Below are 17,812 nucleotides of genomic sequence, written 5' to 3'. Positions count from 1 at the left end.
CAACTACCGGCACTATCCCCGCAAATGTATGTGGTAGATATGAGATGAGATTCATGCCCACCCCTGGGCCACCCACCCCTGGTGCCATCCAGACAGAGATACCCACCCCCCACCTGAGGCTTCACACAGTGAGGATCGGTCGCGAAGGCCGCAACGGACACGGACACATCCTCCTAACTGTGGGACTGGACATGGTACTCCCCCTCTTATACTGATTACATATGCATCTCTTTATAGTTAAATGATTTGAACTTGAGTATTTGCTTGTGTTCTTTTCAGGCAAGGTGAGACCAGTCAAGGAACCAGTGAGGAGAAGAAAACGAGGATGATTTTCGATGGTCAATCGCATTGGTGGAACCAAAGGGTGAGACCAGTCAAAGGTCTTAGTATTGTTGGTTAGAAAGTGTAGTGGTGGTGGTTTCTACATACTGGGTTATCTTGACCTTTTTTCTTTTTCCTTTTTTAAATAAAAAAAATTACATGTGTTTTCATCATGACACTTATTCCTTACTTCTTTTCAATGATGAATCTTGGAAATGGTAGAAATAATAATAATCTCTCCCAATAAGGAAAATGAATATGATTGGTTAAAGATTCACCTCTAATTTGACTGTTTATGTGAAGTGAGATAGGCATGTTTCTTAATTATCTTAATTATTTAAGTGGTGGCTTGCCAATTGCCATGGCCCAATGAAGAGACCATAGCCTAGCCAGAGAAAAAGGTTTGGTCTCCTGGGCATGACCTGGTGTGAATATGACACAGGGAGTTCCATATTCTTATGGAACCTTTGAAACCCAATATTTTTATGTTTTTGTTCTTTTGTCACATCCTAATTAACGCTTTCTTGGTATTATTTAGTGCTGACTGCATGAATCGGCAAACAAGCGCAGAATTTCAGTTACCGGGGCATCAAAGTTGTTGGCAAACATTCTGTACTCTTACCGTGGAATGGTTCTGTCTGTTGGGACCATGATTGCTGGATGGGATGAAACGGTAAAAACATATGAATGTATTATATCATGTTTTCACATTTTCTCTTAATCAGTCTCTTATAATATGTATTTTCTATGGGATTATAGGGTCCTGGACTATATTATGTGGACAGTGAAGGAGGAAGGCTCAAAGGAACGCGATTTTCGGTTGGATCTGGTTCACCCTATGCTTATCGTGTCCTGGATAATGTGTGTGTGCCTTCCCCATTATTCTATCTTGCCTAGTAATCTACTTGAAATTTTTTGAAGGAAACAATAATGTTGCATTATTGACAGTATTTTGTGAAATTGATTGGAAGTTTGTGGTATTATTTTCCTTGAAATATCAGATACAAGAGCAAAAAATTAAAACATATATTAAGGAAAGAAAAATCTAGCCACTGAGCTCTAGCTCACCTGGCACCTCCTTCCCTTATAAGTGGTAGGTGTAGGATAAGATTGTGGGTTCAAGACCCATTGGGTATGTGTGTAACTTACCAATAAAAAATAAAAACAAAGGACTCTGAAATTTTTTTACTTTTGGACTTGAATTTTGCTTTTGGGCACCCATATGCTGCTTCCACCCAACTCCTCCCTGCTTTTTGTCAAGGTTTATGGATGCATGGGAGGACTGGATTGTGGACTAAATATTGAAACAACTACTAGAATGTTGTGATTGCAGGCAATAATTAGGTGCTTTGTTTTTAGCAATTCTGCACTGGATCAATTTATATAGCATACAATGTACAAGATGCTTGAGAATTGAGGTGTATACAGGATGCCACTATCTAGGAACTTGGCCAAACAGGCCAGCCGTGTTTATATTGTTTAAAGTTTTTCAATTTGTAGAACAAACTTGTATGACTTGCATAAGCATAGGAGCATGCTGCCTTATACTGCTTTTCCTTATTCCACACCTTTTATGTTAATTTGAGCCCTTCTTTTCTTTCTTTAGTATTATTTTTTAACGAAATAATTTATATTTTTTCTGTTCCATTATCTTGCATTTTGTGCCAAATTTATTTGAGTCAAATGTATTCTTATACATTCATACATACATATATATATATATAGATTTGTTTTCTATGGTGTGCTGCTGCTTACACCAGCTATCACTGATTCACTATGATATGTCAATTGAAGAAGTTGCAGAGTTGGCTAGAAGGTCTATTTATCATGCAACATTCCATGATGGAGCCAGTGGTGGAGTTGCTAGTGGTACTCTCTCTCTCTCTCTCTCTCTCTCTCTCTCTCTCTCTGTGAACACCACACATCCATGATCACAATATGATTTAAGCTTGTTCTTTTTATCAGTTTATTATGTGGGGCCCAGTGGATGGAAGAAGCTTTCTGGTGATGATGTTGGAGAACTTCATTACAAATACTATCCGGTTATGCCAAGTACAGTGGAACAGGAAATGGTTGAAGTAATTGGGGCATAAGGTTCATTATTTTTTCGAGAATTGGGGTGTACACTAAAACATCATTCATGTTCGGTTGGTTCTCTTAAAACTTGTTTGTGCAGCATTACTTTGTGTCTGGTTCACTAAAAAAATGTAGAAAAGAAAATGGATATTATTTCTTTCCATTTTTTGTACTGAGGTTGTCTTGGTTTGGGAATTTGAATATGAGGAAATGAAGAGGTCTGAGAAATAGCAGTCAGACTTTGATTTTTATTTGTATTTTTCTTTTTAGGTGGATGAATGGAGGGTTAGGGTTTCATGATTTATGATTCTGATTGTTGATTGTTATTTTACTTTAATGGAAGAATGGATGTTCTCTTTGGTTGTTGAGAATGTGTGGGAAAGCAAATCCATAAACACTTTTGAATTTTGTTTAGGGGGGGGTGTTACACTATAAAATCCATGCTCAGTTGGAGACGAATGCATTATTTTGTTTATTGAAGTTGCATTTTTTATATATTAGAAATTCTTTGTAATCACTATTCTGGGTGATTGTTCCCTTTGGTTGTAGAGAAAATGTTGACAAAGAAAACAACAAAAATGTTTGGAGGTTTTATTATTTTGGTTCTGGAAATGGAGAAAACTTTAACTGTAAAATTATTTAGAATTAGTTTTTGAAAAATAAAAAAATAGAGAAGAAAAGGTTGGTATTATTATTAATTTTTTGGCATTACTCTATGTTGTTTTCTTTCATTTTCAGGAAGGTCTTTTTTGTTTTGATTCTAATTCTGATTCGTGGTTGCTCAGGATTTAACTGCAAGGAACTTCTTGCCAAGCTTTGGCTTCAAAAAGACTACAAATTTGTTTGGAAAACCAGTTATTAGTTGGGAGGTCATTTAAATTGAATTGCTTGGTAGACAGAGAAATGGATGTCAGCACATCTGCCTTGGTTGATGGTGTTGCAGAGTGCTTAAATGGTATGTGTGGTTGTCGTATTGCGGCTATCAAGATATATGATTTTGTTAATTCTATCCAAATTTATGGTTTTTCATCATATTTGTGGTTAATTTGTTTTGTTGGTTGCAGAAATGGAGGTCAAGGTAATTTTTTTTGTTGGTTGCAGAAATGGATGAAACCCTTTTCTTAAGCCTGACAAATATGACTTTATTAAATGAAATTTACTAACCTTAAATCTAGTCTCTTTAACTGCCCAAAGAACTAAAAATCTTTTGGTTTCCTTATGTTTTTATTAGCCTATGCTTTTTGTGTGTGTTTCCAAGTACCGATCTGTACTCTGTTGTTCCTCAAACATTGTTCTGATACCCAAAAAAAAAACAATAAAGGAACTAGTTATTTAAGGTCCAGGACTTAGAACCTTTGGCATTTTCCTTCATTGATGTCATATCATCTTATACGGTCTAAATGTCCATATAAGCCATGCTTTTTGGGACGACCGCCATGTCTTAAATAGCATCATGTTCTGAATGCTATTTTCTTTTTTTTAATTTGAACTAATTGGAAGTTGTATCGTTAATATGCTCATTCTTCCATGATACAACTTCCAATTTCCTGGCCTCTGCTTGGCCAATGTAGTTAGGCTTTGACACGTTGGATGAACCAAAATATAGGTTGATAAGGTCAATTGCTTTAACTTTGTCAACCAATTTTGTATCAATTTTATTTATTTATTGTTAATTGTGTTTTTCCTGGGTTCTACAGCTGTAATTGAGGTTTTGGTAATTAGTGGAAGGCAAATTGATGCTGTTAACTTGGGTTTTGCATTTGAACTGACTGGGCAGTTCTCTCCTGTGCCTTTACTGAAATCCTACTTAAAGGAGGCTAGAAAAGCATCTTCACCTGTAAAATCTGGAAACACATCTCCTACAGCCCAGGTATTTTCATCACTGTACACTATATTACACAAATTTATTTAGAAACTTCCGTTTTGATAATTCTAACTAGTGAGCCGACTCACTGATATGGATTTTGGTGGTAGCTCCTGCAGAACGGTTATTAGGTATATTATTGAGCTTGTCAGTTGCAACTGAATAAAAGATGTATAGCTGACTTTTGCATTATATTATAATTGGGTAGAAATAGTTGTATGGTATAAACTTGTTTAAGATTATGATAGACACACTGATGCACTAGCACATTTAAGCATGTTTGAGGTGCTATCTGAATGAGACTGGTCTTGTTGGTTGGATTGGCTTTACAATACTTTCATGTGATTCAAGTGGTTGGATCAGTTGATTGCTAGATGTGTTCTTAAACATCAAATCTTATTCTGGCTTCCTTACTTCTCAAAGACAAGCACCCTACATGTTTTGGATCCCCATCACCACCTATTTAATCTGATTATGTGCTGCCTTTGTATGTTCAATAGCATTTTTTATTTCAGGCTCTATCTGGGTGATTTGGTGGTGAATTAGTGACCAACACCTTGAATGGGTTTTAAATTCTGTGTGACAAGTTTAGTTATTTTATGTTTGAATGTTTTCACAACTTGATTTCACTTCATTCATTGTTGGCTTGTGTTGCATAATTGTTGACCTGGTCGCAGTCACATATGCTTGCTATTTTAATGTAATTTCTTGTTTGATGAATAGGCAGCAATGAATATTGAGGGAAAAGTTGGATGGGAGGAAATTGTGGATTCCCACCTGGAAGGGAAATTTGATGTGCAAGAACTCAACGAAGTGGCAACTCTTGCATACAAATGCATCAATCGTGCCCCAAGAAAACGACCTTCAATGAGGGATGTTGTGCAGGTGCTTTCGAGGATCGTTAAGTTGAGACACAATAGGAAACATCACAAAAATTCTCTATCTGCCACAGCAGATGAAGTCTCCATCGATGTTGACCAACTAGAAACCAGGTCTCCAATCTCTGAACACCGGAGAGAGGAATCTATGGATAGCACAGTTGACACCTATGAACTATAGATGATGGTTTGTCCATTTGTTAATTTGTTTTGTTCCTTGGTTTCTTGGTTTTGCTTTTTGCTGTATATCCAGTCTAAAAAGAGTTCAAAGGCTAGCAAATCTGTTGTAGTTCTGATTTACTCTCGAGTGACTTAGGATTCAGATCAGTGTTTCATGAATTTTGTGCAACATAGTTGATAGTTGTCTTTTTCCCTAGGAAGCATAGACGCTACATTTGGAGTGCCATACCGGTGTCTTACCAGTGTTGTATATTCTTGTGTCATGTTATAATTTTTCAGAAATTGCTTGTATTGCCATGTCCTGTAAGTACCCATGTCTGACTGTGCTTCCTAGCTTTTGCCCCCTCCACCCCTCTCTCTCTCTCTCTCTCTCTCTCTCTCTCTCTCTCTATGTATGTTCGCTAATATGACACGACACATCTTTATGTTTGTAAATTCATACTTCAGAAATGAAAATGAAGGAAATAGCTTCTTGCCTCTTTTATTTTGGAGTGGTATTGGCTCTTTGTCAACCCAATCATTATCATGCTTATCTCTAGTATTACCCCCTCCTAAGGTTTCACTGTGATAACTGATAACCTCTTTAAAACAACATACCTTTTTAAGATAGGATGTTTTTATCTTCAGTTTTCTCTCTAAATAAATTATTAATTTTTTTTTTTGGGTGCCGAATCTCTAAATAAATTACTTGTGGGAGAGATGACTCATTCTCATCATTCACCAGTACCACCACGGCACCACCGGTCCATTCATTATAGAGTAGATGGTTGTTTTTCTCAGTCAAACCTTACGGCATATTTCGTGCGAAAGAACACACTTAGAATTGGATGGCTATAAATTTGTAATAAGCTAATACTCATTTGGACGTGTTTTCATTATAAGGATTCTTTTTTTAGGGGTAAACATTATAAGGAATTTAAATAAGGGTTTTTAAAAAAAAAAAAAAAAAAAGATTGGAACTCTCTCAAATAAATAAATAATTGCTCCTCTATAATATTGTAAGATCATTTTTTGTTAATAAAAAAAAGTAACATTTCTAAATATTAATTGCAATAATATAATACCATAATCATTTTATATTATAGTGCTAAATTTAATATTAAAAAAAAACAAATTGCAAACTCATTTTCTTTATGTATTAATTTAAATTTAATATATGTACTACCTTTTTTTACGAAACATGTATTTTTTTAAAAGAAAAAAAAATCAAACTTGTTTAATATATAATCATGTTTTACAAGCGTGAATTTGTTATTTATTAGAATTCAAAATTTAGGGGGAGATATCTTATTTATTAGAATTCAAAATTTAGGGGGAGATATTAAGATAGTATTTTTGGGGAGATCTAATAGTACTCGAGTCCTTTAAGCTCGAGTACTAGTCTGCATGATTACTATATCATACCCGAGGAATACTCGAGATTAATGGACTCGGGTACTGCAGAACACAGTACTCGAGTCCTACAAACTCGAGTAATACGTTCCATACTTATTGCACACACCGACTTGCCTGGCGGCAACCACCAGAAAAATGCATAATGAATGATACTCGAGTTCCCTAAACTCGAGTACCTATTCACAATAGTACTCGAGTCCTTTAAAATCGAGTACTAATCTGTATGATTACTATATCATACCCGAGGAATACTCGACTTTCAAGGACTCGGGTACTTCCTAACACAGTACTCGAGTCCTATAGGCTCGAGCAATACGTTCCATACTTATTGCACACACCGACTTCCCTGACGGCAACCACCACATAAATGCATAATCAATGGTACTCAAGTTCTCTAAACTCGAGTACCCCTTCAGAATACTAACCCCATCACCTTTCACCTATTTTTGGTTAAGCAACTTCTGAACTCTACTCGCGTCCATCTTCCCAACTCCACGTGACGAGTCAGAGCGCTACGTGGACACAGAAGCTACTGGTAGTTGGGTCACCATTTGCAAGTCCTTGAGTTTGCAAGACCAACGTGCTGTCCATTTATCCTTTGGGTCAACCCTGCTGTGACCAGAACATAGAGGTAATAGCTAAGTGCTTAGTTTGAAATTGTGTTTGTATGTGCTTCGTATCAGATTGTTACGCATGTGGTGTTTTTGTACTCCATGCATGAGTAGTTTTTTGTACTCCCTAATTTTTCAATAATAACTATGTACAACTGCTGATATTCACACCTTTGTATTGAAGTTTCAAAAATTTGGAAATTTAAAAATGTGGTTAATAATAAATAAAGAAGTGATATAAGTAGTCAGTGTATACGAGTATTTGCAAAAATATACAAACTTAACACATGTGAAAAAGTTGTGTAATTTCTTGTGAATGTAATAGATGTTTTTGGTGGACTCTCCGTGGAAAAAATGTGTGGCCAACCCATAAAATTATTGATGATTGGAATCATTTTTCATTGTTGGATTGGATTTGAGTTGGGTCAAATTCAAAGTAATAGTTTTTTTCAACCACGTGGGCAAAAAACTCCACCCACCATATATACAAATTTATTTTATAATATTATTTTCATTTTCAGTTTGATTAAGTTTGGTATTCTTTTCATTAATTTTCACAAATTTGAAATTTTGAAATATAATTTAGGCAAATTATATGAATGGTAAATATTTATTTAACTATTTAAAAGTACTTAAATAGTTTATAAAAACTTGGCCGTTTGGTATAGAATTTTAAGCAACAATTTTCAATTTTGAAACAATATTACACGTATTTCTATACATTTTTTCATCCACATGTATTTCCGAAAAATACAAATAACATTACTAGAACAGCATTACCAAATGAACCCTAAAATTTTAAAAAGCATGAAATATATATGCACAACCCTTCGGCAATCCAACCTAGGCTTATACACATGTAATAAGTCGAGCTGAAAATTACTTCTTTATAATAAAAGCGCGAATGCGCGCACAGTGTCTTGGCACTGTACATCCAATATTTTTGCATTGTGCAGCACTGTAGCGACAATAGTGTTTTGGTTTAGTTAGTCACTTTTTTTTTCCCGTTTATTCAATCCTTTTGTTTATTCAACTGGCACTGTAACTACAATGCCTAAAGTTTTTTTAAAAAAATTATTCTCTGTAATTGGTTTGTGTTTTTTTTGCAATTGTACTCATCTTTAATAAAATCCACGAGTCTTTAATGAACTCATGAACACATTCATCTTTTGTACATATTATTCGACGTATAAAATCCACAAGTCTTTGATGTCTTTGAATAGTAATATTTCAAAGTTCAAACCTCCATTATTCGAATAAAAAAAAGTATCATCAAACTATCCTAGCTACATATTTGTGTCAATGTCCTTATGTTCACCAAAAGAGTTTAATAACTAATCTATTGTAATAAAAAATTTAACTTGCTAAGAATCTTGTAACTTAATTTATTGTTGCATTTTTTTATTTCAAATAAAAATATATAAGATTCAAATACATAAATCATCAACTATATATGTAAAAAAAAAAACTTAACCATAGCCAATGCACACCAACAGTAGTAAACCGGATCCTTTTAAGAGTAATGCATAGTCTATTTTGCTACAGTCATATTGCAGTAACATGTCAGTTTCTGTGTTATGCGTCATATTGTAACTTAACACAATAGTGAAAATCTTGTATTTGAATAAACAACTTAACACAATAGTGAAAGTCTTGTATTTGAATCTTGTATTGCAGTAAATGTTGTTATGCGTAACACAAATGTTGTTTATGTAAAAATGTTGTTATGCGTTATTATATATGTAAAAACTTAACACAATAGTGAAAATCTTGTAACTTAAATCATCGCCCTAGTTATATGGTAATAATAACGCATAACACAATGTTGTTTTAACTTGACTTTATTATTATTTTTTTTCTCATTTAAAATGTAAATATGATTGTATTTGAATTGTCAGTCTGATTATGGTTCTTAATTATGTGAAAACACTAATAATTTTTTTTATACGTGATTTGATTTTAAAAACCATGTGAGTTTGACAATAAGAGATTTTATAATTTTTTTTATGAGAGAAATTTTATAAATTGAGTTAACTAGAACGCAGAACTCGATATACTATTAATTGTTTTTATATTTGTCAAATATTCAATTATTTACATGTCTATGATTGAGTTTGAATATAAATTGTTTTTATCATACGCAAGATCAGTTGCAAGTGGTTATACATTATGACAACTTTTATATTGATGCCAACAGGTCAGTGACGGATTTTCACTTTTTCTATGTATACTACGATGGAGAGATGTATTATCATGACTTGCATGGGTTGTCATACCAAGGCTCGAACCAAAAGCAAAATTGTGTTAGGGTGAAGCGTGAGATAGGCCTTATGAAATTGCAATGAAGAATATTGAAGGTGATGAGGTTAGACCACTCTAGGCATAACATTTCCATCGTGTATCGAGCACCTCAACGGGTTCTAGACACCCATGTTTTCTACAATTCACTACAGTTATCGAGTGGCGCCCAAGTGAAGATGATGTGGGAAATTGTTGAGCAAATGGTGGTGAAAGGATTTTTTTCTTCGGATCTCTATGTCACTGTTGAGCCCACCATAGTAGAGGCCGGGGAGGGTTCACAACACACTGTTTTAGATGGAACTGTAGATGAGCACATTGAGTCAATACCATTACAATCTTATCAAAGGTGTGCAGAAAACACAAGAGATGAGTATGGTACTGAACCGTGGCAAACATTTCCCCATGCTTCACACATTGAGAAGGAGCAAGGGCCCTAGGAAGTGCATGCAGGAGAGCATTTATCTCATGATGAGCTGCATGGGGGCACATCTGAACCCGAAGATGATCACGGACTTGGTGACGATGCAACCCATATTGATGTTACTAGGGATGAGTTTGAGGAACTTCTAGAAACCATGGGTGAACATGATGATGTTGATCATATCGAGGATGTGGTTGTAGAAGAGAATAGAGACACATGCCCTGGTCCCGATCCTACGCCGGAATGGTTCACCAAAAACACTTGGGATAATACGTTTGATCCATCACCGGTTATGCAAGCAGAAGTATCAAGTTGGACGCCTGGGGAGCAGCCAATGAAAGAAATGGTATTCGCGACTAAATTCGCGGTGCGACATGCATTTACTTGGTACGCACTGCGAGAGAATTTTAGGTTTAAAACTGAGCATTTAGACTTAGAGAGGCTTATGGTGAGTTGTGAGGATGATTCCTGTCCATGGTCAGTCCGTGCGATCTGTTGCAAGGGAGACAATGTTTGGAAGATCGCAAAATGCAAGGGCCCCCACACGTGCGACAAAATTCAAAATGCTCATGATGGACGGATGATTGATTCGGTGTTCCTAGCATACGTACTTGAGCGCTATATACGAGAAGACCCCGCGTATAAGATAAAGAACTTACGTCACGTTGCTTTGGCAGACTTAAAACACGAAGTATCTCACTACAAGGTATTCTTTAAGCATGGAAGTATAAGCATGATTGTAATTCCCAAAACCCATGAATACCTGATGTTATGAAAAATGAAATTGAATTGAAACAAAAAAGGAATAAAGAGAAAGAAATATTATCTTCATCTTATAGCCTTACAAGTCTTGATTTGTTTTCTTCAACTATAATTATTTGACTTGTATTCATTTCTAACATAATCATTATGGTTCAAATACAAGGTTTGGGATGCCAAACAAAAGGCCGTTGCAGCTATATACGGGGATTTTAAGGAGTCTTATGCAGAGTTGTCGCGTTTTTTGGCAGGACTTAAGGATGCAAGTCCGGGTACAAAGTATAAGTTAAACGTGGACGATAATTATGAACCGGGAACCTGTACATTCAAGTCCGTATTTTGGGCGTTTCGTCCATGTATTATTGGGTTCAAGAACTGTAGGCCTGTGATTAGCATTGATGCAACCCATCTCTATGGAAAATATAAAGGGAAATTGACGATTGCAATGGCGACAGATGCTAATAATAAGATTTATCCACTAGCCTTTGCCGTTGTCGAGAGTGAGAGCACAGAGACTTGGGGTTGGTTCTTGGCTTGTATAAGAAGGTATGTTACTGATCGGAGACACTTGTGTGTCATATCTGACAGACACCCTGGGATACAAGCTATCTTCAGAGACACTAATCAAGACTTTTTGCAGCCTCCCATGACAGAACATCGTTACTGCCTTCGTCATCTATGCAGTAACGTCAACACTAGATGGAACAATGAAATTTTAAAGAATCTAGTATGGAGGGCAGCAAGTGCAACCCAGGAGCGAAAGTTCAATGCCACCTTTGATTTAATTGAGAATGTGAACCGGGATGCGCACCAATATCTGAAGGATGTGCCCAAAGAGAAATGGGCTCTAACTTTTGACGAGGGTTACCGTTATGGGGCGATGACTACAAACGTCTCCGAGTGCTTCAATGGAGTTCTAAAAGGTGCTCGTAGCCTGCCCATTACAGCAATGGTGAAATACACATGGTTCAAACTGAATGCTTATTTCGATGATCGTCGCAACAAGAGCATAGAGTAGTTGAATTCAGGAAAAAAATGGTGTAAATATGCCTTGGATATCTTCATGAGAAATAAGGAGAAGGCAAAGCATCACAGGGTGACGAGATTGAGTGCACAACAACAATCATATCAAGTAGATACACCACATAATCCAGGGACTGCTGGACATGGGGATCACACACATGGAGTTAATTTGTTGCAAAGAACTTGCACATGTCAGAAATGGAAATTGTATAAGATACCATGTTCACATGTCATTGCAGTTTGTATTAGGTATCGACATGATGCAGAGCAGTACATTGACCAATGCTATAGCGTGGACGCACTGTTTCGGAGCTATGCTCCCGTTTTCCCTGTCTTGAAAGATAGATTATCATGGCCAGATCCTAAAGAAACTCGAAGGGTCCGCCCTAACCCCCAATTGATTCGAGAGAAAGGTCGCCCTGTCTCAACATGAATCAGGAATGTGATGGACGAGGGGCGGGAAACGGCCTAGAACCACACCATGGAAGGAGGGGGGGGAGGAAGGTGCAATGCGGGTTGTGTGACCAAGAGGGGCATAACCGAAGAACATGCCCTAAGCAGAACGAGGCCTCGGCGAGTGGTGGTCTCGCAGACTAGGTACGCTAAGTTTGAACTGTGGCATCCTTCTAATTCTTGAACGTGCAGAGTACAAACATTTTTTAACTACTCGATGTGTACATGCATCTTTTCTTCAATGTAAAATTCCCCACGAAATATTTTCTGGGTTTGTGTTGTTTTTACTATAAATCACAATTTTTTTTTTTGGGTGTTTTTGGGGGCATAAGGGTTGTGATTGATACTAGGTTTTTGCTAGATTTGTATCTGAAATCGTCAAAAAGAAGATTTGGGTTTTGAGATTTAATATGGGTTTTACTTTAGGGTTAGAAAAGGAAAGATCTTTTGGTACTTTGCTATTGTATGAAAAAAAACTCTCTATAACTTGTTTGTTGGAGTTGTTAACAATGGATTAGGGATTTCGGATTTCGGATTTCGGATTTCGGATTTTATATGAACTTTTTCTTCAAAGTTTTATGGTTGTTCGAGTGGGGGTTGAGGCATTGAGAAATTTTTTTGTGAGATGATAATAAGTATTGTGGCAACTTGTTTTAGGTGTGGAATTTTGTCTTATTGGTAGAGTGCTTGATGGGTGGAGGGCTAATAGGCCTTATTTTTGAGATTGTGGAAAGCTTTTGAATGTGATTTGATATTGAATGAAATTGGCTAGAGGATTAGAATGACTGCTTGCTTAACCTTATGAGTTGAGAGGCCTTGGAAGGTAATAAAATATTGTTCAATTTTCAAGTATTAGAGTTTCAATAAGTAGCCATTATTCTTTAGCCTTTTTATAAAAGGTGGATAATTTGTGTTTTGAATCCATCTTATCTTATCTTATCTTATCTTTTATTGTATGTTTAATCTTCTTCTTCTTCTTTTTTTGAGAGGGGGATCTGTTAATATGAGGATCTCAGAAATCTTCCAATGTCATCCATGTCTTATGTATTCAAGTTTGCAGGAAAATTTTTCTGCCAATACGAACATCCTATATGTGGATTTAGCTTCTGCAGAGTTGGTTGGATCAAGCAAAAATGAAAACAGTTTACCAGGCATGGTGCTAAATACAAAAAAGCCAGTTGTATATGAGGATGCTTTTGGAAACCGGCATAGGTACATACTTTCATCAAACTTCTAGCTGCTGTTTTAAATTTTTCTTTCTTATAGTACCATATCAATGGAAGGTGGTTGTGCTTTGCATGAAAATTGCATAAATGTGCATTCTGCTATATATCAAGCCAAATGGCAAATGTTCAAACTATGAAAAGAGGAAACCTCCGTGCCATCACTTTTATTAATGTACTCTAGGATACGAAATCCATCACAAGGTGCATTTTGTGAAAATGCAGACAACTTCTTTTATATATTATATTTGGTTCAAAAGGTATTCATAGTTGATCTGTCAATGAGCTCTATCTCAAATGAAACTTCCTCTTTGCTTTATAATAGGATGGAGGGAAGGTCATGAATTCAAAACTCACAATGTGCATGTGCAACTTACCAATGGTAAAAAAAAATGGTTTTCTTATGATATTTGTAAATTATCCATAGCTGTTTATTATTCTTGAGAACCTATAAAATATTTCAATTACTTATCCCAAAAGAATAATAATAATAATAATCATCATGAGAACCATCATCCGGCACATATAAATGTAAGCCTCAATTGAGATTGATGTGTAAATCCAAGTCTGTAGCAGATATGTGCGGTTTAACATTGGTCTAGTAGCCATTGTCACTGACACTTGCTGTCATTTATAAAATTGCTTAATAGTATTGAAAGCACGATTACGGAAGAGTAAAACAGTGTAACATGTGGTATTGCTAAAATGATGGCACCCATCAGATTCAAAGTGTGGGTTGGATGCTTAATTTTGAAACATGTTCAAGATTGAATTTGTAGAGAGAGAGAGAGGCAAAACTGTAGGCTGGTCAGAATTGGAGAAGTCAAGTCTTGGTTTCCCAATTCAAACATTTCCTTGAGATTCGATTTCCTGAAAATTTCCTTGCGCTTCATTGTTTGATGTGGTGTATTTGGAGCGAAAGGAATGCTAGATGCTTTGAGGGATGCAGACGGTCATTGCTAGAGATTAAGTCCTTTTTCCTACATTCTCTCCTTGTTTGGTTGGGAGTGGCTTTTTTTTTTTATTGGTAAGTTTCACACACACCCAATGGGTCTTGAGCCCACAACCGCATCTTCCATCATAATGGGAGGAGCTATAGCTTATTGGTTGGGAGTGACCTTGATTCCTGAATTCTGATTTTATATGATGTTCAGCTCACTTTCTTCTAACTTTATTTATATGTCAATTTTTTAATTTGACTTAGTTTTCAATCCCCCTTATACCTGTTGTGCAGAACACACCACTTGAGAAGTTGGACAAGAAACATTTTGCCAAAGGTTCACGTGTTTTTCAACAAAATGGGACTACTGCAGCTCTGCAACAAGACGAGAATTCAAAAGAAATTGCCCTAATGGAAGCCAAAATGCAATAATTGTGTGACTGACTGGATGAGGTTAGCCTGTGTTCCATCCTCATCTAATCTTACCTTATGTTTGTACCCATTGTGCGTAATTGAATTACTCTTTTATGTTTGGGGGCATTTAGATACATGCATACAAAAGTTCTTATATATATTTTAACTATAATGTATAGTTCTAACAACTACATGTGTGATTTTTTTTTCTTTTGTGATCTTCCATAGACAATTGCACGAACAAGAGACAATATTGTGAAGAAGCAGGCTTTGACATATGAGGAAATCGAAGCAGAACGTGAGTAATTAGACCTTTATTTCAGTCTTTCCAATCATTTAAGGTAGAAGTTCAAATCCTGATTTTGAAAAGACTTTGTTAAAACCTTTAATGTGTCTGTTCTGTGGCGTCTTGTGTCTATAATGCAACACATTTAATTTACGGGGGCTCAAGTGGTCTTGCAGGTCCATATGGAGCAGTTGATAGAAAACTGTATGTGGGCAACTTGCACTTTAACATGACTGAAAGCCAACTTAGAGCGATACTGCAATCGCATACTTAATTTGGTTTATCATTGGCATTTTTCTTTTAATTGAAGTGATAATTATAAATTTTCATCTATGCAATTTTTGAAATCATTATGTTACTCAGATTTTTGAGCCCTTTGGTCCTGTGGAGCTTGTTCAACTGCCCCTTGATCTTGAGACAGGACACTGCAAGGGTTTTGGATTTGTTCAAGTCAGTACAAATTCTAGTTTTGTAAAAGATTGATTTTAATTGATAAGGTGGTATACGAGTAGTTGTTTGATCTTCATGCTTTTGCAGTTTGCCAAACTTGAAGATGCAAAGGCAGCCCAATCTTTGAATGGAAAAGTGGAAATTGCTGGTCGAACTATCAAGGTAGGTTTCTCTTTATGAAGCTTTAACTTGGATGTTACAAGTGTCAATATTGCTGTTATTTATCTGTGTCTGTACTTTTGTGGCCATCATTACTTATTTTTGCAGTTCTGTGTGAATATCTTTTGACTAATCCTGTGCCTGTATATATAGGTTTCATCAGTAACAGAGCATGTTGGAACACAAGATACTGGAGCAAAATCAGCAAACTTTGATGATGATGATGGGGGTGGTTTGGTGAGTTAAATTTTGATATCATATATAGGGAGTTTAGCTTTAGCATAAAGATGGGTGATCTATGTGGTTCAGTTTATTAGATTATGTTGATACTCATTTACCATAGGTAGAGTGCTGCATAATGCAATTAGGAGTATGGTTAATTTAAGATTATTTTCAATCTAGTTAGCCTGTTAGCAGGCTTGTCTCTTGGCAACACTTTTGTGCATAGCCATAGTGATTGATTTTTTTATAAGAGCAGTATAGTTGAAGAATGCAGTATAGTCTGTTCTGTGGCGTCTTGTGTCTATAATGCAACACATTTAATTTACGACAAGGGTTAAGCATCCAGTATGGTGTGATTAGTTTGGGAGCTGCTGATGGGGTAACCTATCCATGCTGTATACAATATTAATTTTGTTTCAAGCTTTGAACCACCCTCACCCCAAGGTGGTTCTGCTCTCATCATGTGTATACCCTTAACTGCAGCTTTGTCTCTTAAATAAAACTTCCTGTATATCTATCAAGATATTGAAATGAGTCCACAACTTGGGTCTAACAAAAACTTGAGGTGGGCATGAAATTCCTTAAAAGCAACATGAAGACTTGAGGTACTTAAAAGCCACACCTTATCCTTGCCTAATGTTTTTGCAGACATGATTCTGAAAATCATTGTGCCACTTTTCATTCTTTTTTAATGTTTTTTTAAACATCTTGAGGTACTTGTTAAGTAAAGACATGCTCAATTCAACACTAATTTGACTCTTACTTTTTCAGGAGGCGGTCGGGGAACGGTTGTGATTAGTAGTCGGAACATAAACGGAAGTGATCATTCTTGTCGTGTATTGCCATTAAGCTTGAAAGGGGAAAATAGTTGGGATGCTGAGAATTAGAGTTGAATGGCTAAAGTGGAGCTCAACATTTTGAGTGTTGTGTAATTATGTTATTATATCGATAAAGCCGTACGAAATACAAAATTCCCATTTTTCAATTTAAGAAGCTTGTTTAAAGTTTATTTATTTACTTTTATGAGGATGCTGAAATGTCAGACGCTAAGGAACAAAGTCATAGTTATATCACATTCTGTGGCTTTATCTGGGAAATTTGGCAGGAATATTGCATTTATTTTGCTAGTTTGTTATGTTGATTGGCAACAATGAATGGGCTCATTCCTTTTGTAATGTAATTGCTGTGAAATTTCTCTCTTTTGTTTGGACATGGCATTCAAATGCCTGCACTTGTTGAGAAGTTTAAATTCTAGTTTTTTCATTTGTGATAGATATCAAATCGGTTGTTCATAGTTACATTCCTCACCGGTGCCAAAAGCAGAAAATGTTAGGTGCAAATAATGAGAATATAAAGGAGCAGGAGCTTACTGAGAATACTGTAAAAAATCAAGTTGATGGTGACAGTTCTGTGAAACTCGAGTATTAATCGGCATGACTCAACAAATTCAGGCAAATCCAGATTGGTACTCGAGTTTCAAGAACTCGGGTACTTTTCAAGGTACTCGAGTAGATGAAACTCAAGTATCAATCTGGATTATCCAACCACAAGCTGCCGGAAAATCCAGATTGGTACCCGAGTTTAGTGGACTCGGGGACCAGATCATACAGTACTCGAGTTTGTTGAACTCGAGTACTAGGTGAATTTTTTAAAATAGAAATTCCATGCTGGCATGCCACGGTGGAAGTGTAAAATCCAGTACTCGAGTTTGGTGAACTCGAGTACTGGAAAAAGTGGTATATCCCCAATTACTTCCGAAACAGTGTTTTCTGCCTAAATTTTTTTAAAAATGATGGTATTGGGCCGATTTGGCCGGTGGTTGTGACTGCTGAGAAG

At 36.1% G+C, this 17,812-nt stretch overlaps 1 protein-coding gene and 1 long non-coding RNA gene across 5 annotated transcripts; both read left to right on the top strand.

The window, feature by feature from the left end:
* The first annotated feature begins 412 nt into the window (after positions 1 to 412).
* Positions 413 to 5,796, top strand: LOC142641118 (calcium/calmodulin-regulated receptor-like kinase 1). Of its 4 annotated transcripts, none has more exons than XM_075815506.1 (7): positions 413 to 994; positions 1,081 to 1,182; positions 2,125 to 2,190; positions 2,287 to 2,468; positions 3,183 to 3,352; positions 4,095 to 4,267; positions 4,985 to 5,796. In XM_075815506.1, the coding sequence occupies exons 5-7, from the start codon at positions 3,301 to 3,303 to the stop codon at positions 5,318 to 5,320; spliced, it is 561 nt and encodes a 186-aa protein (XP_075671621.1). In that variant the 5' UTR covers positions 413 to 994; positions 1,081 to 1,182; positions 2,125 to 2,190; positions 2,287 to 2,468; positions 3,183 to 3,300; the 3' UTR covers positions 5,321 to 5,796. The 4 variants fall into 4 exon arrangements, with proteins under 4 accessions (XP_075671621.1, XP_075671623.1, XP_075671624.1 ...); XM_075815508.1 differs by having other exon boundaries at positions 2,119 to 2,190; XM_075815509.1 differs by having other exon boundaries at positions 2,116 to 2,190; positions 2,287 to 2,415.
* Positions 5,797 to 15,520: 9,724 nt separating this feature from the next.
* On the top strand, positions 15,521 to 16,110 carry LOC142638635 (uncharacterized). The gene is made up of 3 exons (XR_012845034.1): positions 15,521 to 15,595; positions 15,683 to 15,757; positions 15,908 to 16,110. It is a non-coding gene; the product is annotated as an uncharacterized LOC142638635 (long non-coding RNA).
* The last annotated feature ends 1,702 nt before the right edge of the window (positions 16,111 to 17,812 follow it).

The sequence above is a fragment of the Castanea sativa genome, chromosome 6, assembly GCF_040712315.1.
Source record: "Castanea sativa cultivar Marrone di Chiusa Pesio chromosome 6, ASM4071231v1".
NCBI lineage: Eukaryota > Viridiplantae > Streptophyta > Magnoliopsida > Fagales > Fagaceae > Castanea > Castanea sativa.
This window is presented reverse-complemented; position numbering and strand designations above follow the sequence as displayed.